Genomic DNA, 23,210 nt, shown 5'->3' on the forward strand with positions numbered 1-23,210 from the left:
CTGAGATTGATTTTCACATCCTGAATAAATAGCTACTTTATAAATAATTATATATTTGTAATATATATATATATATATATATATATATATATTTTATAGAGAGCTCCCCAAATTGTAAGCTTTGGGCCCAGGAAACAGGGATCTACCCCTGTATGTGAATTTTTTATCATCTTTTTTTTAACTCAAAAAAATTATTCAAGTAAGACTGCCTCTCTTTAGATCTACAATGGCCTATCCATTAGTTTATTGGTTTCACTGTCCTGAAACACAGTCACTTATGATGAAAATTCCTCATCTAGCTAAGAGACCTATCTCAGTAAAACAGAGAGAGTTTATTTCAAAAGGAACATTCTCGCTTTCACAATGGATCTCAGGAGAGCTCTAAGGCATTCAGAATGCCTGGTGATTCTCAAATGCTAATGTGCGGTCATACAAGACAGAATCAATTGCTGATGTACAGAAATCCATAGACCTTGTACTGCTGGTATCAGGCAAATGCAAAGTATTTTCATTTGTAGCTTTACTTAAGAGGTAGGTTTATTCATTTTTGTCCTATTGCTGGAAAACAAAATACACACTAATCAAATATTAGAACTTATAAAAAATTATCCGGTGAGAAGTCTCCCTCCCTTCCATGATATGGGCTTGTCCAGTTCTCAGTATCATCTATTTCTGGCACCCCCTTCTCCGAGTTCCTGTGTATCCTCTGAGGGTTTCTGTATGCATTGATGATTTTAGATGTTGACCTCTGCTTTCTTTGGGTTTGGATTTGCCTGATATGCTTTTGCAATCCTTCTATTTCAAATTTTTGGAATCGTTTCATTTTAGATGTGTGTTGGGTTTTGCTTTTGATCCAACTAAAAAAATGTTTTTTTTTTAAGATTTTATTTATTTATTTGACAGAGATAGAGACAGCCAGTGAGAGAGGGAACACAAGCAGGGGGTGTGGGAGAGGAAGAAGCAGGCTCACAGCAGAGGAGTCTGATGTGGGGCTCGATCTCATAACGTGGAGATCACGCCCTGAGCCGAAGGCAGACGCTTAACCACTGTGCCACCCAGGCGCCCCTAAAAAAATCTTTTTTTTAATCATGAAATTGGGCACATTTAAATTTATCAATATATAAGATATTTTGGTTTTGTATTTCTTATACCCTTTTATGCCATGTATTGTTTATATATTTTTAAAAATTTTCACTGGATCTGTAATTTTTTTGTTGTTTCTATTTCAGGAGGGTGTTATATATTGTTCCAATGGTACCTTTATACTCATAAGTTTATTTATTTATTTATTTATTTATTTATTTATTTATTTATTTTAAGATTTTATTTATTTATTCGACAGAGATAGAGACAGCCAGCGAGAGAGGGAACACAAGCAGGGGGAGTGGGAGAGGAAGAAGCAGGCTCACAGCTGAGGAGCCTGATGTGGGGCTCGATCCCATAATGCCGGGATCACGCCCTGAGCCGAAGGCAGACGCTTAACCGCTGTGCCACCCAGGCGCCCCTATACTCATAAGTTTATATAATTCTAGCCCTTCAGTTTTCTAGACAGTAACTATTATATTCATGCTGACTGATGATAAAATGAGCACGTTTCTTCATTCCTCTCCTCCTCTTCTACTACCTTATTTTTTCAATCTTTGAGCTTATTTTATTTTGTTAAATTTACTTCTATGGCTATTACTTGACTTGTTGGTTTAAGTCTTTTGCCTCTTAGTTGTCACTGATTTATCATGAATGAAGCTTCCTCTCCCTTACCCCTCCAGTTTTTGTTAATTGTATCATTTCTACATTGTCAGGCATGTGGCTTCTACCTTCTGTTTTCTTATCCTAAACTTTGTATTATTTTTATCTCACTTCTACATTTAAAAATATTCAGGGCTCACCACTAAATCTTTTTCTAAATTTTTGTCAGTCATTTATCAGTTTATTTTGTAGTAATTTTCTCAAAAAGTTCTCTTAGAAACACTAGTCCCTAAATTCCCCACATGTTGAAACTATTTGTAACTTTTAGTTTTGCGGCACGGCTTGGGCGTGTATCATATCCACACCTCACACGTTCTTCCCTTGATCTCCTCGTTGCTCCACAGTCTTCTGGTATCGATCGTTACCATGAAGATAGCTAATGGAAGATATCCATTTCTCTCCTTTTGAGCGACTTGATCATTTTGTCTGGCTGTCAAATGATTCTCTTTGAAGTCCAATAATTTAGCTAAGATATGCTTTGTTTGACTATGCTGATTCTGTTCCTCCTGATGCCACAGTATGTCCTTTCTGTTTGTGTCAGAATATCTCTAATGTGAGGAAAACTCACATATTTGTGAATATTTGTTCTGCTCTGATGTTCTTTAAGGACTCATCTGATTGCTGTGTTTGTTGGATCTATTTCTTTCTTAGTATCACTTTCCTCTCTCATGTCTTCTCTTACTTTTCATCTTGTTATATTTGTTTCTCTCATCTGTGAACTCTGCTCCCCATTATGTTATCCCATAGCCTATTCTCACTTGAGAGATTTTTCCTGAGTTCTGCCAGCTCGCTTTCCTCACTTCCTGTTACACCATTTCCTGACTTCTTTCACTTCTGCTCTGTGAGCTTTCTTTACAGAGGTAAGTGCTCTTTCAAGTTTTAAAATTTAATTCGTGACAAAGTGCTCAATACCAATATATATCTGGCCAATGGCAACGTTTTTCTGGTGGTTGTCTGTGTATTGATTAATTCTGCTGTTTTTAAAATTTGTTTTGTTTGTTTCTAATTTTTATAGTCCTCTGTGCCCCTGCTATGCCAGTTTTTAAATTTTTATTTCTTCTCTTAATTATTTAGTCATAATGAGTTGGGTTTTTTAGAATTGAAATTTGTAGTAGGTCCCTAGGTGAGAGCTTGTGGGATCAGAATGGCCTTCAGTTTTTCAACTACAGGGGCAGACTGTTTTTAGCAAAAAAAATGGCTCATGTGCACGATTCTGTGTGTAGCCCTGCTTCATCTGTTCCTCTGAACACAGCCAGGTGTTGTGGAGGGCTTCTGCTTCCAGCCTTGCTCACCTCCGCTTACATCCATACATATGAATGAGAGAGAAAGCATTTGTACTGCGAGCCCCTCACCTTTAGTGAGTGTCTTTTTGCTAGAACTTTCTGAGACGCTGTTGCTGCTGGCCTTCTTACACTTTCCATACTCATCACTTTATCTTGCATACCTTCTGCCCAGTGTCAGCTCTTGCACTGCCCTTCTTCATGTTTTGCAGGCTGCAAGTTACCTATATATTTGGGCTTTACTCACATGGAGTCTGTTTGCCAAATTATATTTCTCTCATTTTCCTGGTTGTTCTTGTATAATACCTGAGATAAAAAGGGGAAAGATACTGACTTATACAATCATGTTTGTATGGGAAATGGAGAGGGTTTGTTTTTTGGGGTTTTTTTTTCAGTCCAAATATATAAAGATGGCATGATATTATGAAGTTGTTCAACGTTTATGTAGTTTATGTCATATTCCTTGGGCTTGGCATTTGAAGTGTTCCTTTGTCTTGCTCCAACCTCATTCTCTCTATATTTGAACTTTGGTCACATTAGTACTGAATTATTCAGAATTATCCAAATAGTAGCTCTTGTTTCTCCACACTTTTATTTACTTGTTCCCTCTAGTTGACATTTCCTTTCCCCCTTGCCAACTCGTCCTCACATCTGTAGTCCTTATTATCAATTAAAATCCTACCTGGACTTAAATATCTACCTCAAATAGTGTCTGATTCTTAAAGCCTTTCCTCTGATCTCTGCATATTCTTAGAATCTCGGTATGTTTCACCACAATTTCTGTTGCTCATATTTTCTTAGAACAGTACCTTATTGTACTTGGTATTTTGGTTATTTGGGCACTATTCCTACTTTGTACCAGTTGGAAGAAAGCCTGCGACTTAGTCATATTTGTGCCCTATTTATGCCTGAGCATAGAACATTGTGCATAATATACATTCAGTAAACATTTGTTGAAATGATAAAATTAAGCAAAAGGCCAGAATTATTTTCTTGAATGCACGGCACAATTTCCTCCTACTTCTCACTGATGCATAATATAGCCACTCATGGGGATAATTGGGCTCTTTTTTTTCTGAAGCCACAGATCCCTGCAGATCAAAGTATCTTACAAGGACGTGATTGCAGATGCACTTGTTTAGTCATGCAGACAGTCAAACTGTGTTTTGATTATTTTAATTGTCTTATTTCAATACAGAATAATTTGTTCTTGGCTTTTTATGAGTCTTTGATAGCTGTTAAGTAGATTAAAAAAGCAAAAATGGAAAACACAAGCTTCTTTAGTCTTATACTGTGAAATGGTGGATCTCTATCATGGTATAAATACATTGATAGAACAAACTCTGTTAAAATTTAACTTTTTATTTTAAATTGAAGTAAAAAGGAATAGCAGGAGCATCAGAGAAAATTCCCCCACATACGCTCTTGGTTTAAGAAACACAAATTTTCGGATGAATTGAAACGAGAATTTTCTCCCCACTATTTCATTTAATTGGGTCTCTTACCAAGTATAATTTCCATGTCATTTTCTTCATCATTTTGTAGCTTTGAAAGCTGTGTTTGATGAGAAAAACCTGTTCCCCAAAGAAATTCTGGATCGGGAACGAAGAGCCAAGCAATTATGTCAAGAAACAAGTAGTGAAGTGAAGATAAAAAGAAATAAGAAGCAATTATGATTGAAAGAGAAATAAATATTTCATTGTCACATGAGGCATGAGTACAGAATGCAGATAAGGAATCAAGAATTCTGTGTCTTTCTTTTACTTTATATTTAAACCTCAGGAAGTTTTGTTTTCAGACAATGTCTTAGTGCTGTCTTTATCCATCACCTTTCACTTTCTGTGTATTCTTAATAAAAGATAGATTGGACTAAAGAGGGGGCAATAACAACTGGCATCGTTTATTCCCAAGTGGTTTTATGTAAAAATGTACATTTTCAGAACAATGTATTCTAACCAGTGCACTTCTGGTTGCTTTGATAGACAAATATTTTTGGTTAATTTTTATTGTAAAAGCTACCTTGAAGTTAAATATGAAAAACACTAACAGTGACTATCTACAAACTAACTGAGAAAGCCATTTCCATGTATTTACACACTTTCTAGTTTCTTTTATTTAATTTTTTAAAAAGATTTAATTTATTTACTTAGAGCACGAGTGGGTGATGGTGGAGAGGCAGAGGGAGAGGGAGAAGCAGTTTCCTCCCTGAGCTAGAAGCCCAAGGCGGGGCTCGATTCCATGACGCTGAGATTATGACCTGAGCCCAAGGCAGATGCTTAACCAACGGAGCCACCCAGACACCCGCTAGTTTCTTTTACATGATTCTGATAATGCAGTTAGACCTTGTCAGTTGCAGCTGTTCCTATTCATTCTCACAGACTTAAGTCCATTCTTCCATGTACTTACTGAGAAATTACTGCATATGTTCTACTCCTATATTTTGTTTTACCATATTCTGAAGTGGCATAGCACAACAAAAGAGTTATTGGCCTTGGAAATAAAAAAATCAAAGAGATTGGGCTATATATAGACTCACTCTATGTAAAAGCTCAAGTAGGAAATGTTTGGTTCTGAAACACAATGCCTCACTTTTTCGACCCATTTTTCTTCATAAATATCATCATCTACCAGGTAACCAATATTCTTATGCTGATTTATCTATTGTGTTCTGTAGGAGTAATTAATAAATTCGTTCATATAACTTTAATTATTTACTACACATTTGCATTTTAAAGAGTTCTTGCAAAAATATTGGTATTTTAAGAAGAATTTTGCAATAACACACACAAGTAAATGAAATAACAATATATAGGATCCTTCTCTGTTCAGTAACTGCGAAACTTCATTGTGTTTAAGCCTCCCTAGAATCATATATCTATTATAGGGTTAAAACCTGAGATTTGGGTCCATTAGAAGAATTGCCCAAGTGTCTATGGCAGAGTTGAGATTGGAGCCTGGGTCTGTTTTACTCCAAAGACCATGGTTCTGCACTTCAACTTTCTCTTAACTTCTTTTTATTAGTATAAAGTCAATGGAATGAACTCCAGCAATAGAATCTAGCATCAGTGAAGCAAATGTTTTAGTTGGTGGAAAGGATGGCAGAGGAAAGGCTTTCAGGAAACTACTGTAGCCTATTCCAGCTACATTTAGGTGCATCCTGGTCAGTCATCATGACTTCTACGTATACTGCTTTTCTCTCCCTTTGAATGGCAACCACATATGGGAAAGATACAAAAGAAATATATATTTGCACGCATCAATCAACAAATAGTGGAGAATGTTATCAGCCTGATAAAGGCTCTGGAAACCATGTTGCAGAGGAACAGGTAAAGAAATGGAGAAGTCTGGCATAAGAAAGAGAATTCATGGGAGATATAACCTATTCTCAAATATTTCAAAGCTGGCATGAAGAAAAAGAGTAGAAGTTGAACCAACGGACACAATTTTAAGGAGGCAGATTCTAGAATTTCTTCCTAATACTTACTAAAACAGAAAGAGATGTCTTATCTTCCCTCTCATTCCCATCTTGGTGCAGAGGAATTGGTGGTAGGCCTGCTGCATGGCTATGAAAAGAAGGAGGAGGAACTGAAAGATCCAGCAGAGATATGCTCACTGGATCCAAGAGACTGGGACTGGGCGGTGGGAGGGGAATTTAGGTGGTAGAAAGGCAGACAAGGTAAGTGGAAGAGATGGCCAGCATAGTAGGGAGGTTGGTTACATTGAGCAAATCAATATTGAGAAAGTAAATGAATAAATCTGTGAATATATTGAGGATGAGAGGCAAGTATCTCACTTTTATAGAAGGTATTCATAAAATTTCAAAGGAGGAAAACTAGAAAGAACCTGGAGATCTTAGATTGGGTTTAGAGATACCAATGTGAATTCGTGATTGTGAATAGAGAGACACAGACAGAGACAGAGAAAGGGAGGGAGGGAGGAAGGAAGAATAAGGAAAAAAAAGATAAGAAAATGGAGGGAGGAAGGAAGGAATGGTTAAGAGTGATTAAAAAATTATGTTTGCAGCTTGCTCTCAAATGATTCAGAAAATGCTAATTATAATGGATGTGTGTATACACACACATATACCACATATATGTATCTAATACAGGAATATAATATATATGAGATCTTATATTTTTTTTATCTGTATGAGAGGAAGAGGGAGAGAGATTAGATATTAGATTGAGCACATATATGTGGTGGAATGTTAACAATTGGGGAAACACAGAAGAAGACAGGGAGATGGTAGTTCTTTATATTATACCAGCAATTTTCCTGTAAATTTGAAAGTATTTCAAAGTAAATTATTTTTTAAAAATGAAAAAGGTTGCCTTGGGACAAAGGATTTCTTGAGATGCTCTAGCAGAAGCTGAGTAACTCTCTCACAGGGAGATTGCAGAAAATTCTTGCACTGGTTGGGAGGTTTGATTAGATAATCCATCATTTCGAACTTAGAGCATATGACTTATGAATCATAGATGGATGACAGTACACTGGAGTGAGATTTGAGCCACAGTTCCAGAAATTTAAGGGAATATTAAGATGTTAAAGAGATGTAATATGGGTACCAAATACTTTGCATAGGGTCTACTCCCCATCCATATAACCACCCAACCATCTGTTCATCCATCATCCAGTCATCCATCCATCTGCCCAACCGATTATTTAAGACATGTGTTAGGGACTGTTATAGACACCAGGTATACACATATCAATCGAATACACGTCTCCTGCCATCAGCTTTCTGGAGTGAAGGCACGTAAAATGCAGTGGTTTACTAAGCAAAGTTGAATGAACTCACTAGTTTTTCTGGTATGAATTGGAAATTCTTTACTAGATATATTTTACTTTTTTTATCCCTGGAAATGACTTTGTTTGAAATGATCAGTCTGAAATTGTCTCGTTCATATAATAGGCTTCTCTTTGTAGCCTACCTCGCGTGCAAGGCACTGTGCTGTGTGTAACCCTAATCCCATCTTTAATTAACTTCAGGGCCTCTTCCGGGAAAGGAATTAAGAGGAGCTGTCTCACAAGTAAATTTAATGAGAATAGGACTTTTAAAGGTATGAAAGTCTCTTTTAATGATACTGTTTCTAATAGTTTGGAACAAAAATGCACACAAAAGGAAAAAATAAAAAGACATTTAGCTATTATGTCTTACTCTTCTATCTTCTAGCTTCTAATTGTGCTAGGCAGGTAGCAGGGTCTTGCCTATCAAATGTTAATAGAACTGAAGGCTTCATAAGCTATTTCTTAAATTAACACTTAGGTTCAATTATTTAAGATCCATTTTTCTACAGTGAGAAGGACTTGCCACATTAAAATAAAATGTGCCAGAATTTTCACTAGACTACTTTGTTTGTAGTATGTAGATTTACACTAAATATAAATTTAACCTGTAATCTTTTCAGAGCATTTTCCTCTTACCACAAAAATATATGGAACAAACTGACAGGGAAAAAATGCTGAAATTCATCCATGCTCAAACAGAGGAATTAGCTTTTAAGTCCTTTGTTAATGAGAATGTTTGCTTGTATGCTTTTCAAGTTTGGAACTAAATACATTTTTACTTTAAAAAAAACTACAAAATGCTAAGAAAGATGATGATATTGAACCCGTAACCTCTTGCTATTATTTTTAAACATATTCCCAGGTTTGTTTTTTACAGTGGGAAAGTGATGGTGCTCAAATTTATACCAAGACACTTTGGCTCTCACTAATGAATATATATATATATATATATGAAAATATATTCCTAATGCTTTAGGGATAAAATAGAGTTGTAGAAGGAACAGATTTGTGAAAATATTTTAAAAGTCTGCAGTAATATTTTATGGACAATCGTGGTATCTTTATTGTCTATTAAAAGAGCTTAAACCAGGGAGGAGAAATTCATAGCCATTCTTTTTTACTCCCCAAGAGACAGGACAATGTACATTCTGCTTGAACTGCTCTAACATAAGGTCCTTATAGAACAACTTCATTAAATGATCTTACTAAGACAAAGTGTCTGTCTCTGTCACTGGAAGGAGAAGTAATGGCCTGTTCCTGGGTGAATCACATTATGATCTGAGTAATATGGAGAAATAATAATTTGGTAGCTAAGGGTACTTGTGATGGATGTTTCCTGGTGTCACTCCAGGGGTAGAAAAGCATTGATTGAATGACAGTCTTGGACATTCAGACTTATTATTTATGAATTGATCAGTAGAATAAGAAGAAAGATTGTGCTCTGAGCTGCGTAACTCTTCTTGGAAAATGATCTCTAATAGTGTTAAGTTAAAAGCTGGAAATGAGTTTGCATATGTTAGAGCAAGTAATAGTATTATAACCCAAGATTTAGAAAACATTTAGAGATGCGTAGATAGGCAATTAAGAATTTTAGTGAATTAGATTACGGCCCATAGTGACCATCAGGGCTGTCAGTGAGCTCTAGCTATGTCTAGGACATTGAAAGAGGTTAACAGGGTTCTTGAAAAAGGTTTTCTAAAGAATTCCTTTTAAAGGTATCTACATTCATTTTATTTCTTTTTCATAAATTTATCAGAAATAACTACATTTAGCTATCAATAGGGAATATTTGTTTTATAGTAACTGGTACAGATTTTCCATTTTTCTTCTCAGAGGCGGCTGATGAATAATACAATGTATTTAATATCTGATTGCCATCGAGGTGATTGATTGGAACTAGAATGAGATCAAAATCCATTCAATTATCCATCCATTTTTTAATAATGAACTGTTGGTAGAGAAAACCATGTAAAAGGTTAAAAGCACATATAAGTAACACCGATGTTTATTATCAAATTACCTATGTTTAATAGTATTGTCTTCATATAATTTAGAAAATCAATAATCATAATCTCGTCTTTGTGTTCAACATAGAGAGTGTATTTCTCAATATCCACTCTCTTTCCCCAGGATTAAAATGTAACCACAGGAAACTCCTGTGACAATTGTATAATTTGATGAATTGTTGAGAATTCTGTAAATGCAGCAGCAATTTGTCTCTGCATTCTGGGCTTGATTTAGCTTTATCCTTTTCCTCATAGGCATTCTGAAATAGTTATGATGGCATAACTATGTAACCTGAAGTGCGAGTCCTATGAGAAACAAAAAGAACTAATTATTAGCAACTTTACAAGCCCTGGTACATTCTTCCAAATTCTGTTTCTACTTACCATAAAAGAAGTGGAGTAATGGATGAAATAGTATAAGCTTAATGATTTAAAAAAAAAACGATTATGATTTGCTCTCTCAATTCTTGCCAATTGCATCATTGATCATTAACCTGATCATGTCAGTCATTTTATACAAATGTAGTGAACACCTGCTTTGTGTTTAGAGGAATTAATCATACAATGCTCAAGATAAATAAAGCTGGCCTTGACCGATCGGTATTTTATGTACTAAGGTTTCCCAGCAGGCACATTTCAGTTATTACAGTGAATAATTAGAAGCGAATTTGGGGTAAGTACCTTAAAATTAAATAGCTTTTGAATGAAGTACATTTGCAGTAATATTGATTATGAGTGTTTAATAGAGTGGGGGAATGGCATTTCAATTCACTTTGATACAGATATTATTTAAATTTATCAAATTAACACATTACTTTTATTCTCCTTAAACGATGCCATTATAAATTTGAAGGTCAAATTCTTATAGGACTACTCATCATGTTTAGTTCACCAGTAATTCATGCTTTCTAATGAAATAGGATCCAAAACCCAATGAGGTAAGTGAATTTTTAAGACCTTTTTTTTGTTGTGAACGTATAATTTATTACGTGCCTAGAAATTTTCTGGGAGAATTGGATGCTCAAATAATGTAAATTTTAGCTATTAAGATTATTAATAATAATGAGAGGATACCCCTCAGATTCCACTATGAGGGAAAATTATATCCTTCATAATATTATTTATTATTATTCTGATACAAACCAAATACATAAAGATGTGCCTAATGAATTGCCACTTGATGACTTAAAAGTACTAATAACATTTTGACTACTTATATGACTACAAACTGATATTTCTAATCAGACATCTTCTGAGATATTGAATATATTAGAAATTGATACACGGAAATTTATTTTGCATATAAAACTTCTTTTGTGCACTGGCTTCTTCTATTGTTTCACAGCCACTCACAACTTTATGTACTAATTTAATCCTCAATAAAACATTTGTTTGATAGTATACATTTATATTTTCAGTTTACCAAAACAATTTTGTTTTTTTTAACAATTTTTTAATTGCATTTTGAGGTCTTTTTCCTTTGCAAATTGTATATCTAAACAAACAGGATTTAACTACAAATATTAGAAAGCAATTTGAAGTAGCTGGCTAATGACTCCATATCTTAGTTTTAGAGACTATTTCATTGTTAGTAATCTTTATATGTTATGGTGACTCTTAACCCATTTATGGGTCATGATGACCCTCCTAAAGGTCTGTAAAACACTTTAGAAATAGAGTTCTTCATTTTTTAAGGCTAACAATACATTGTTCTGGAGGCTTTCATCTCTACCCCAAATGAACAGTTATTTCCTAGTAACCTATTAAACTAGAAGTTATTAAGGGTTACTAAAATGTATTTTTTGTAAGGTAAAATTAGTGTTGCTAAAATTTGTAAGGATTTCAGAGTCAATATTTCATGAAGTCTGTGGTAACATTGCAAAACTCATTCTCCCGATGTAGTGAGATGGCTGAATTTCCTGCACTTTTAGTGGCACGCATTTTAATAGGATGTCATTTGTGTTGTGAATTGTCCAAAGTGTTCAATTAAATTGCTTTCTTATATGTGTTAATTTGTCAAATTATTCTTTGATTTTTTAAAAAATTGCTTTCTTCTTTTGTTATTGTTGTACCAATTGTACTTGATTGTAATTGTGTTTCTTTACAATTTTTCCGAGTTTGTTTCTCCTCACTTTGAAAAAAAGTATGAGGTGGATTTGGGGGTATTTCGCCCTCCAGAAGGGAGATTTTGTTAAGTGTGAAAATTCCTACTGCAAAGACTTTGCCAGATTACTCAAACTGATTTAGAATACACTAACTTTCTAATTGTAGGTTCAAAACCACACTAAAGTGTCTTCCTTTTCTATTCCATTTCTCTTTTGATCTACTAACCATTTTAGATTAGAGTGGACAGAGCATTCCCTTGATTAAGAGTTAGAGGTGACCCATTTAAAATCATGGGGAAAATAGGAAAAAGTATCAAACAGCTACTTAGAGATAGCATTGTTTATTGATAGTGTTCCAGAATTACAATTTCTCCTTTGATTTTAGAGGACTGCTTTATATTTTGGACCAGTTCGTGAAGGAATATAAAAATGCCATTAGCGAAGGGCGTATTTCTCCCAATAGATGTTGCTTTGTCTGAAAACTGGCATAAGAATCTTCTTACAGGGGCGCCTGGGTGGCACAGCGGTTAAGCGTCTGCCTTCGGCTCAGGGCGTGATCCCAGAGTTATGGGATCGAGCCCCACATCAGGCTCTTGGACTATGAGCCTGCTTCTTCCTCTCCCACTCCCCCTGCTTGTGTTCCCTCTCTCGCTGGCTGTCTCTATCTCTGTCGAATAAATAAATAAATCTTTAAAAAAAAAAAAAAGAATCTTCTTACAATAGTCTGTTCTAATAGGTAGAAAGCTTTCTGTTGGAACTTACTATGGTAAACTCTGATTATTTTGAAAAATAACGAATTTTGAATTAATGCGCAGAGGTCAAAATGGATAAGATCTTGTTGTGGAGTCTCCTATTGATTTTTTCTGGAAGTCAAGCCTCGAGACCATTGGCTCAGAGAAATATCGAATTTGCAGTGGATCTTTATCAAGCTATTTGCTTATCTCATAAGAACAACATTATATTTTCCCCCCTTGGAACGACGTTGGGTCTTGGGATGGTACAACTGGGAGCAAAAGGAAAAGCGCAACAGCAGATAAGACAAACGTTAAAACTTCAGGAAACTTCAGCTGGTAAGATTCTTACATATGCTTATTTATGCTGGATAAGATCTGGCCAAATTTATTTTGCAAATTAGAGAGAAGCTCAGGGTGTCAGAATTTAAATACACGGAAAATATTATCAAAAGCATAAACTTACAATAAAATGGAGAATTTTAAATAATATTCATTTTAATTGTTTTCTAATGAAAATGTTACCAAAAGAATGTATTATTTTTACTATAGATATTTTTGTACAGATATAAAACTGTGAGTATGCCAGTAAATTTTCCTCTGGCCTGTTTTAGCCACTTTTAATTGATTTCATGTTGTGTGCGCATGACTGTGTGTATGTTTGTTTGATTGTTAGTTTGTTCTTCCACTCTCACTGTGTTGTGATCATATTCTCACATCAGCTTCAGAATATGGTTCTTACTTGTTGCATTTTATTGCCTCTTGTGGAAATACTTAATCTCTCTTCATTAGGCTGTTTCCAGTATTTCTCTTACAAAAATGCCGCAGTGAGCATCCTCACCCAGAAGTCTTTGTGTGCATCTCTCATTATTTTATTAGCTTTTTAAAATTAGTTTTCTAATTAAAATTTAACTTTTTCAACTATTTCAACTAATTGAGACCAAGATTTTAAAAGCTTGTTTGGTTAATAGGTTTTAAAGAAAATCTTTTTACAAAAGCACTTACATAACCTATCTGAGGCCTTTTTGCGTATGAAGGGTTGTTGTCTTGCAGTTGCCCAAAGGCCTATCTGAGATACTGTGTAGAAGCTTTAGTGCTGGCATCCGTTTGAAAGGGTACTTTTTGGGGCACCTAGGTGGCTCATTCAGTTAAGCACCTGCCTTCGGTTCAGGGTCCTGGGATCGGCCCTGCGTTGGCCCCCACATCGGGCTCAGTGTTCAGCAGCGAGTCTGCTTGTCCCTCTGCCCCTCCCCTCCTTGGTGCTCTCTATCTGTCTCTCTCTCTCAAATAAATAAATAAAATCTTTAAAATGAAAGAAAGAAAAAGAAAGGGTAGTTGTCCATCTCTCTGGCTCAACCATGTTCTCAATTTCCATAATGATTTTAATTTTAAACTTTTACATCACTCTCAGGTAATATGTCCTAACCATCAGCAGAAATTTCCAGATTTTGGATGTGGAAGTTTAATCACTGTAACTAACTTCAGTATGCTTGCCTCAGAAGAGAGTAATTATATTTAGGGATTTGTTTTTCTTTTTTAGAAGGTCTTATTTGCTTTGTCTTAAATAAAGGCAATTTTATGTAGAAAACAAGTTAGTGACGGTGAAGTTAATTGCAAGAATTTTCCTTTGTGAATAATGTAAAATGAAGCCACTACGTACAAGATTTACTCTTGACTGTCTATATTAATTTCAGCAAATCCCACTACACAGTCCCAGAAACATTTAAATCACGCAATACTGCTTTGAAAAGTAATAGAGCGCTTATAAAGATATGTAAAATTGATTCTATGATAAATTAGCAAAATTAGAGCCTCCGAAATCTAAATTACTCTACATGCATATATCTTGTAAAGAAACACAGAAATCTTAACAACTCTGGATTGTGAATGTAAAGCTAATCATAGTAATAATGAGGATGACACTATCAGTCACTCACACACACACACACACACACACACACACGTGTGGTGTAGCGGTCCCTGTTTCTGTGCTTGGTGTCCACTATCTCACTTAATCTTCAGTTACTCTGTGAGGTAGACATAACCCTGCTGCTTAGATAAGGACATGGAGGCAAAGAAAGGTTCAGCAAATTGTCCAGAATGAATTTCAAAAATGGTTCAGTCAGAGTTATAGATCATAAGGGCAATATATTATATTTTCCTTGGGAGAATATATATATAGACAACTAAACATTAGTATGTTAACACATGTAACAAAATCTACCAAAGCAGCTTTCTATTATGCTTTGTTAAGGGAGAGAGAGAGGGACACAGATGGAAGATAATTGCAGAAGGAAAAGGAAGACAAGCCAAAGAGAGAGAAAATATGAAAAATAAACTCTGGAAAATAAAAAAGAGGAGGGAATTAAGAAACAAAGAACAGGGAGACGGAGATAAGTTAAGGAACAGAGTGGAAGAGGGCAAGGAAATGGAGAAAAGGCCCAGAGGGTCTGGAGAAAGAAGAGCAAAATGGTGTTAAGGGGGGACAAACAGTATGACAGGTCAGGAGGTGGTGCCTGGTAGGGCCATATTGGAACCCAAGACAAAAGGAAAATCACTAGAGATGATCCTGTCTGTCTTTAACAATTTTTATTTTGTTCCTCATAGATTTCTTTGCATTAAAATTGATTTTTTTAAAAATGTATTGCAGTAAAATATTATCTTGATTATGGAGTTTGTTGGCATCTCCTTAAATTTTATGCCCAAAGTAAGTGTCTCATTGACTCATCTTAGTCCTGGCACTGCCTTCCATTCCCAATGATTATCCAAGGTGCTATCTGTTCAATTGGTCTGTATTTTACGTTTCCTGCTATCGGGTTGTTTTATGTGAACACCTGCCTTGTTCCACAGATGGGCATACAGCTCCTGGGATCCTACCCCCACAGGGCTCTCGGTGTACTCAGTACTTCTTTCCCCCACTGTCAAAGCATCTGCTCAGAATTCATGTTCTCCAGTCTACTGAGCATCTGATAATGCTCCATTTTTGCTTTGGCTCAAATATGCTGTTTACTAATCAAATACTAATGGAGATGCTTCCTTATTCAAGAGTGTTGTGGAGGGGCGCCTGGGTGGCACAGCGGTTGGGCGTCTGCCTTCGGCTCAGGGCGTGATCCCGGCGTTATGGGATCGAGCCCCACATCAGGCTCCTCCGCTATGAGCCTGCTTCTTCCTCTCCCACTCCCCCTGCTTGTGTTCCCTCTCTCGCTGGCTGTCTCTATCTCTGTCAAATAAATAAATAAAAAATCTTTAAAAAAAAAAAAAAAAAGAGTGTTGTGGAAAGACAACTAGCCATGAATTCCAATCCTAGCTCTGCAACCAAATAATCTTACGATATGGCACCTCTCAAGTTATTGTATCTGTCTGGATTTTAGATTCCTCACTATCAAAAGAGGAGTTCGAATAAGTGATTTATATGGATATTTCAGCTAAAATAATCTATAATCCTATGACTGCCTTTGTTTTCATCTTTGGATCTCTCACATTTCACATACAATTGGCCTTTGGGCCTTAACTGCAGGAGAAGTAAACATGTACTGAATTTTGGAACATTTTCTGGAGGTCTAGTACAATCAAACCAAAGTTATGTTCACCCCATGACCTTCAGGTTTTCTATGGCTCTGTTTTAGGAAATGAAATAAATTTATTCTCATAGCTTATTAGGAGCCATGTATACATACTCTTTTTGATCTGTGCTAAAAGAGGTTATTAATCTGTAAATTAAATCAAATTTATAAGGCAGATAACTTTATATTCTCCTCCAAACTTGTGCTACTTGATGACATTTTTCATTGACTTATGAGTCCAGTGATTTACCAAAGGGCAACTGACTGTTTGTCACACAGTCTTAGACCTTAAGTACTTGACATAAATCTATTTGCTCTGACAAATGAGTTGGAACCATTTTTCTCCCCCTTTCCTTTTTCTCCCCCATCCCTCTAAAGATGCTCATAAATTACAAATTTCTGAAGATTAGTTTCAAATTCTGCCTCTTCATTTCTGACCTTTTTTAATTCTTTTGAAAACACTTACATGCCTTCCCTCAGAAAGTCTCCTCGTAGCCTCCCATTTATTGAGATATTTCCCTCAGCTTCAAATAGCAAATGATTGCCTCTAAAATCATTACAGACACAAGTAAAATAGACTAACCTTCTTCCCCTCCTTATGTAAGAATTCAAAGATTGTAAAGACTTACTGAAATTCTTCAAATCCACCCATAGGGCAGTAAGTTCTTATGGCTAAGATTGTTTATGTCTATATCTATATCCCCAAGAATGGAGAATCATGGAGTTTGAAATATAGTGAAACATACTTCCCAGAGCCTCTGGTATGGTTATGTGGGTTGTACCTGCACAAGAGCAGGGGAGGACAAGGAGACAAGTGGGGACTGAAGTGTAGGCTCCACTTAGCGGGACAAGATACGAGGCCATGGGGCTGTAGCCCTCCCCATCCCCCACCAGTGAGGGAACCTATTATTATTTGCACAAAGATGCCTATAGCTGCTAGCTCTCCGGTAGGGTATACACACACACATACACACACACATGTGCATTTACACACACGCACACACAGATGCCTTATTTCCAATGGACAACTCAAGGCAAGTTCTCACTGAAACTTTTCTCTCTTTATTCAGTGGATATCTTCTAATGACGAACCATGTATGTTTTCTTCAATAGAGATTCATTGCATATACTCAACTTTTAAGTTATGAAAGTGGTATCTTTAGTATTTAACCCAAAATATACCAAAGGCCCTGAAAGAAGCTTTGATTTGAAATACAGTTCCTAGACTTAATGATTGAATCCCAGGATTAAGACAGAAAGGAATGCAAAGCATTCAATACCTTTGGTCATGAATTCTCTCCTAGGCAAATATACTTTCCCAACAGCAGTGTGGTCAGAATGAGCCAACAATAAATAATAGGCCAACAGTGATTCTTAGCTGACTCTGGGGGCCTCATTTGGCTAGTGCAATAGTTGGAATGGTTACAGATCTTTATTGTTGTTGTAGACAGCCAAAGTATATACATTCATGAACCTGAAGAAATAGGCAATTCTGATTCTTGCACATCTCTAGAGCTGATTATAGGGGTTACCTCATAAATTTTAAAACTTGGACAGGTGCCATCACTCACAAGAGGGCAATTCTTAAGCCGAAATAAAAGCAATATTGAAAAGGAATTGCTCATCACTGTCATCCCTCCATCAGTATTCATTAGTATTCTCCGTCCATAAATATCGCATGTTATGCAAACAATGAGGTTCTAAAGATAAATTTCCAACAAGTAAGAATGAGCTAAATTTGACTATAAAAAAGGAATTTCCTTCAGCCTGTTTAAATGCACATTCTTGTTTTTGACAAATTTCAAATTTACACAGACATTCTTTCTTCCTATATAAGAACTGAGTTCTTTATAAAATGCATATTCTATGAAGATAAATGCTTAAAATATTTATACTAACTCAGAAAGGACCATTAGTTATACCTAAGGGTGCAGAAAATGGTGATATGAATCAGCGCTTAGAGGGAAAGCTGGAAAGCTGTTGTTTTTATGTTGTTCAATATGTCAGTATACATTATAATTATTTTTTAGGAGAAGAATTTTCTGTGCTGAAGTCATTTTTCTCTGCCATCTCAGAGAAAAAGCAAGAATTTACATTTAATCTTGCCAATGCCCTCTACCTTCAAGAAGGATTCACTGTGAAAGAACAGTATCTCCATAGCAACAAGGAATTTTTTCAGAGTGCCATAAAACTGGTGGATTTTCAGGATGCAAAGACTTCTGCAGAGACAATAAGTACCTGGGTAGAAAGCAAAACAGATGGTAAAGTTTCCCATTTTCATAAACTCATTATTTGCCATTGTATTCACAGTTTTTAATATCCTAAAGTAAAGAATGGTTGAATATTTTCCTACTAAACTATGGCTCAGAGGGATTTCCCGTTTTGCTTCCGTGTTATTCAAATTAATACTAAATTGTAAAACTGATACAGACCATAAGCTCCTTTGAAAAGCATACAGATTTTTTGAGAGACACCTATTCATAGAATTTTTAATGGAAAACCTTTAATAATAATTTTTGTTTAAGCACAGGTTTTTAATCTATGGCAGCAGAAACAATATCTTGGGCCAGGTAAAAATTAAATCTGTCAACCTCAAGTGCCTTCTTTCCCACATATTACTGTAAATAATTAACACATCTTAGTTGGATGGGTTAATGTTTAATAAGAAATGTTGATAGTCCTATCATAAGCATGATAATCTAAACTTTAATTTCAATACAAGCTAGCCAAAATTCCTCAGGGGCCATGGAGTGATACAGTAGAAAGAACACAAGCTTAAAGTCATTCAGATCTGAATTCAAATCCTACCCAGTTCTAAGCTATGCCCTACCTAAAATGAGGATACTATTAAAACATTTCAGGATTATTGGAATGTGTGTGAAATAACCAACATATATCAGGTCCTTGTTTAACAGTAGTTTGTTTCTTTGTTCATTCATTCTGCTATAAAAAATTATGATGGCATAAGTGGCTACCATATTCTTTTTAGGAAGCCTTATACAGGGAGGCGTAGTTGAGAATATAAGATGGGTGTTTTGAGCAGCGTTCATAGGAAAGTATCGTTAACGGAACACATCATGAACATCCCTAGACAGCTTCATGGCACTCAGTCATGATTTATCTCTTAACTGGAATAGCCAGTGGACATAGAAATATCAGGCTGGTTGTTTAGAAGAAGAAAATTGTGCTAGCAACTCCATTCTTGTCCCTTGCCCAGTGGTCAATGGCACTAGCCATGGGAGTAGAAGGTTTGAGCGTACTATTAATTTATTAACTCTGATTGACCTGCTGGAGAAACTTGAAATAAAGTTTGAAAAACATCAGTAAAGATGCAGGAAGAGACATTCAGTTTTTGTTCTTCCTGGCTGAAAAACAATTTACACAAATGATCTGGTTGAAGAGAGTCCATTAGTAGGTCTGTCCAGATTTGCCTCAGACAGTCTTATATCTTCTGTTTCCTAGTGAGATCTGTTTGTACCTGTTTCTAGGTGAAATGTTTAGTAGTGCTCCTCTTTACTCTCACAATTGCCAAGGTTAGAGGATAAAGTACTCTGCTTGTAATTGATCTGCAAAAGAAATTTTTGTCCCACTGAACCACTATTGCATATCTCTTCCTGCTTCCTCTCCACCGGCATCACAGGGAAAATTAAAGACATGTTTTCGGGGGAAGACTTTGGTCCTCTGACTCGGCTTATCCTGGTGAATGCTGTTTATTTCAAGGGCGATTGGAAGCAGAAATTCACAAAAGAGAACACACAGTTGATGAATTTTACTAAGAAAGATGGTGCAGCAGTCAAAATCCCAATGATGAAGGCTCTTGTGAGAACAAAATACGGTAATATGAAAAATCACCCTCCAAAGCATGATTTGGGGAATTGCCAAGGATATTTATTTAATATTTTCTTTCTCTGTTCCAGGTTATTTTTCTGGATCCTCCATGAACTACCAGGTTTTGGAATTACCTTATAAAGGTGATGAGTTTAGTTTAATCATCGTACTTCCTGCAGAAGATGTGAACATAGAAGAAATGGAAAAGCAGATTACTGCTCATCAAATCCTGAAATGGTTCTCTGAGATGCAAGAAGAGGAAGTGGAAGTAAGCCTCCCTAGGTTGGTAATGTCATTTTATTATTTGGTTCTTATGTTTTCACTAATGGAGGCATTTGAATAGCTGGCTGAAAGATAACAGATACTTGAAAAGGTTATTGACAGGAAGAAAAATGCATTTGGAAGTTTAGCTCCACTTTATGGATACAAAGGCAAGTCTGAACATTGCCAGCAATGCTTTGCCATGAGGAGAAATGAATTTAAGGGCTCAATATTCTCTGAAATAGATGAAGAAATGTAAGTCTGCAAGCTAGAATGTTGAGATGAAAAGAATTTTTTTCTTTTTATTATACAAACTTATCTATCTCTAATTTTTTTCATAAATGGAATTTTAGGTATCTATCTTCTGTTACATTTCGGGAGAATAACCCCCGCCCCCAACACTGAAGCTACCAGACAATTAAAAGATACGTTAAATCAACTTTGACAGCTGGTGCTCTAATAGTCATTGAATGACAAATAGGGAGTCCTAAGGCCAGGTTTAGATGGTTAATGCAAAATGGAAATTGCAAAGGCTTATCACAGGAAACAATAATCTTAGACATTAATTTCTTAATATCATATTTCTGGCCGACAGGAGAAACTTCAGTGTAAGTTGTGCCCACGTAACTCAATTCACACTCTGCCTCAACTTTTTTTTTAAAGAAGCAGATGTTTAATTGATGATATTCTTTTTCATTTCTAAATTTTCCTGCAAACTCATCAAAGCCTGTGTGGTTTGTACACCCCTCTTCCAGCCCTTTTGTCACTTAAACCCCTTGGGTTTTTCTTCCTTTTCCACTTAGCTGGGATCCAGTCAGTCATTTCAATCATATTCTCACCAAGTATCTTTAATGCTTTTTGTTACTTGGTCTTCATCTTGCTTTAAGTTCTCCCTAATCGTCCTCAGCTCCCAGTCTACTCATAAAGCCACTCTGCTCCCCAGCTATCGAGTTTCCTAAGCAAAAACCAGAAAGCAGTCCCTTCTGGCCTCATTGAGGCTGGAGCTGGGGACTCATTTTTCTTCAACTTTCTTTTTGAATACTCACACACACCACAACGAAACTTGACTTCTACTCCCTAGGTGCTACTTTCAGTGGATTTCTCTTACTCTCAACGTGTCTCAACTTCCTGTTCCTTAAAGAACACGCATCATTAAGCAAACCTACCTCTACCCTTCACCCCAAAATTTGTATACATCTTTGAAGATCTTTTCTTTTACCTTCCTTGATATCCTGGACAATGAGGTATCCTATGCCCTTCTCACCCTAACTCTAGGTTCTTGATTCTAATACTATTGACCATCCCCCTCTTGAAAATTTTGCAATCTTTAACCCCTGGAGCACTACTCACTTCTATTTATTTTTCTCTCCTCTGTAAAATTTCCCTGCTCCCTGACTTACATTTTTTTTCTCTCTGTTCCCAACTAATGTTTACTAGAATTTCATCTTCAAAATTTTCTTCTTCTTACTCTCTTTTATTTGTCCCTTGTTCTTCATGTCTCTAAAATCTGAATCTCTGCCCCAACCTCTCTCCCAATTTCCCTGTATATCTCTACCTGGATGTTTTTCAGTCTTTTAAAAAGCATTTTTCTTTTTTTTCTTTCTTTCTTTTTTTTTTTTTTTTGCTCCTACTACATGTGAAACATTGGAGATAAAATGATGTGACAGATAGTTTATCTTCTAATAACAGAAATAACAATTTGGGGGATTGTTTATTTTCAAAATTTCTCTCTTTTTCTTTTGGAAAGATCACTATTTGGGGTCAAAAACACTGAGTTTGAAAATTGCTCGTGCCATGTATTGTCAGTGGGGTCTTAGGAGAGTCACTTGACTGTCGTGAGTTGTGGTTTATTGGTATAATATTGGAATAGTGGTACTTGTAGCCAAGGTGGCCCTGGCATCATCGGCCCAGTTAACCAGTGCCTAGATAATACTGCAGAAGTCCCAAACTCAACTGGCAACAGGAAATACAGGCTTTTGCCAGAACTCCCTTCTCCAACATTTAGGAATCCCTGCAAGAATGCTGCACAGCCCTCAGATCCATCCAGGCTTCTGGGGTCTGGACAGCTTTTCCAAACTGTTTGGTCTTATTATCAGCTTCTCCAAACTCTGGCCACACCACACTTCTCACACAACTTCTCTCACAGTATGGACACAGACTTCTCTTTTAATTCCTCCAAGAAAAACAGTTATAGGTTGAATTCTGTCCCTCCTGATTCATATGTTGAAGTCCTAACCCCTCACTACCCCAAAATGTGACCTTTTCTGGAGACAGAGTCTTTACAGAGGTAATCAAATTGAAGTGAAGGCATCAGGGTGGGCCCTCACCCAGCACAGCTGGAGTCCTTATACATAGCAGAAAGTTGGATACAGAGATAGACACAGCAGAAAGACTAAGTGAAGAGACAGAGGGAGAAGATGGCCATCTACAAGCCAAGGAGAGGGGCCTGGAATGCACCTCTTAGTCCTCAGAAGAACCAATGCTACCCACACCTTAATTTTTAGACCTCTAGCCTCTGCAACCGTGAGACAATAAATTTCTGTTTTTTAAGCCACCTAGTTTGCGGTAATTTGTTGAGGTAGCCCTTGGCAAACTAACAGGAGTAAGAACAACTCAGTGTTAAACCAAATTTTACTGAAAGCTTTATGTTAATAAAAGGAGCCTATAAGGTGGAAAGTCACTTAAAAACGATGTGCCAGGGATGAGTGTTCCTGAGGTTTAGGCCATTTCTTGTAACCAGGGAGTCTTCTCCTGTCCGTTGCTGTCCTGGCACCAGAACCCACCGTCACCCAAAGTCTTTTCTGTCTCCCTCCTACCCAGCATCCAGGGTCCTCCAACTTTTCCCAGCACAGAAAGAAGGTAACACACGTTTTTCTCCCATGGCCCTTAAGGCCATATT

General features: G+C 36.3%; 2 protein-coding genes across 3 annotated transcripts in view; both read left to right on the forward strand.

Annotated features, from left to right (window-relative positions):
- The window catches only part of WDR49 (WD repeat domain 49), a 135,696-nt gene extending 130,818 nt beyond the window's left edge, over positions 1–4,878 (forward strand). The window contains exon 18 of the mRNA XM_034663424.1: positions 4,572–4,878. Coding sequence (XP_034519315.1) covers positions 4,572–4,702 — 131 coding nt within the window. The 3' untranslated portion in view covers positions 4,703–4,878. The remainder of the gene's footprint in view (positions 1–4,571) is intronic.
- A 5,511-nt stretch (positions 4,879–10,389) lies between these two features.
- Positions 10,390–23,210, forward strand: part of SERPINI2 (serpin family I member 2) — a 31,890-nt gene continuing 19,069 nt past the window's right edge. The window contains exons 1-5 of one of the 2 annotated variants that reach the window (XM_019797713.2): positions 10,390–10,496; positions 12,744–12,998; positions 18,253–18,483; positions 19,863–20,057; positions 20,140–20,332. In XM_019797713.2, the coding sequence (XP_019653272.1) occupies positions 12,752–12,998; positions 18,253–18,483; positions 19,863–20,057; positions 20,140–20,332 (866 nt within the window). In that variant the 5' untranslated portion in view covers positions 10,390–10,496; positions 12,744–12,751. Of the gene's footprint in view, positions 10,497–10,676; positions 10,762–12,743; positions 12,999–18,252; positions 18,484–19,862; positions 20,058–20,139; positions 20,333–23,210 lie in introns of those variants that run through there. The other variant, XM_034663443.1, reaches the window with a different exon arrangement.

Source organism: Ailuropoda melanoleuca, chromosome 1, assembly GCF_002007445.2.
Source record: "Ailuropoda melanoleuca isolate Jingjing chromosome 1, ASM200744v2, whole genome shotgun sequence".
Classification (NCBI taxonomy): Eukaryota; Metazoa; Chordata; class Mammalia; order Carnivora; family Ursidae; genus Ailuropoda; species Ailuropoda melanoleuca.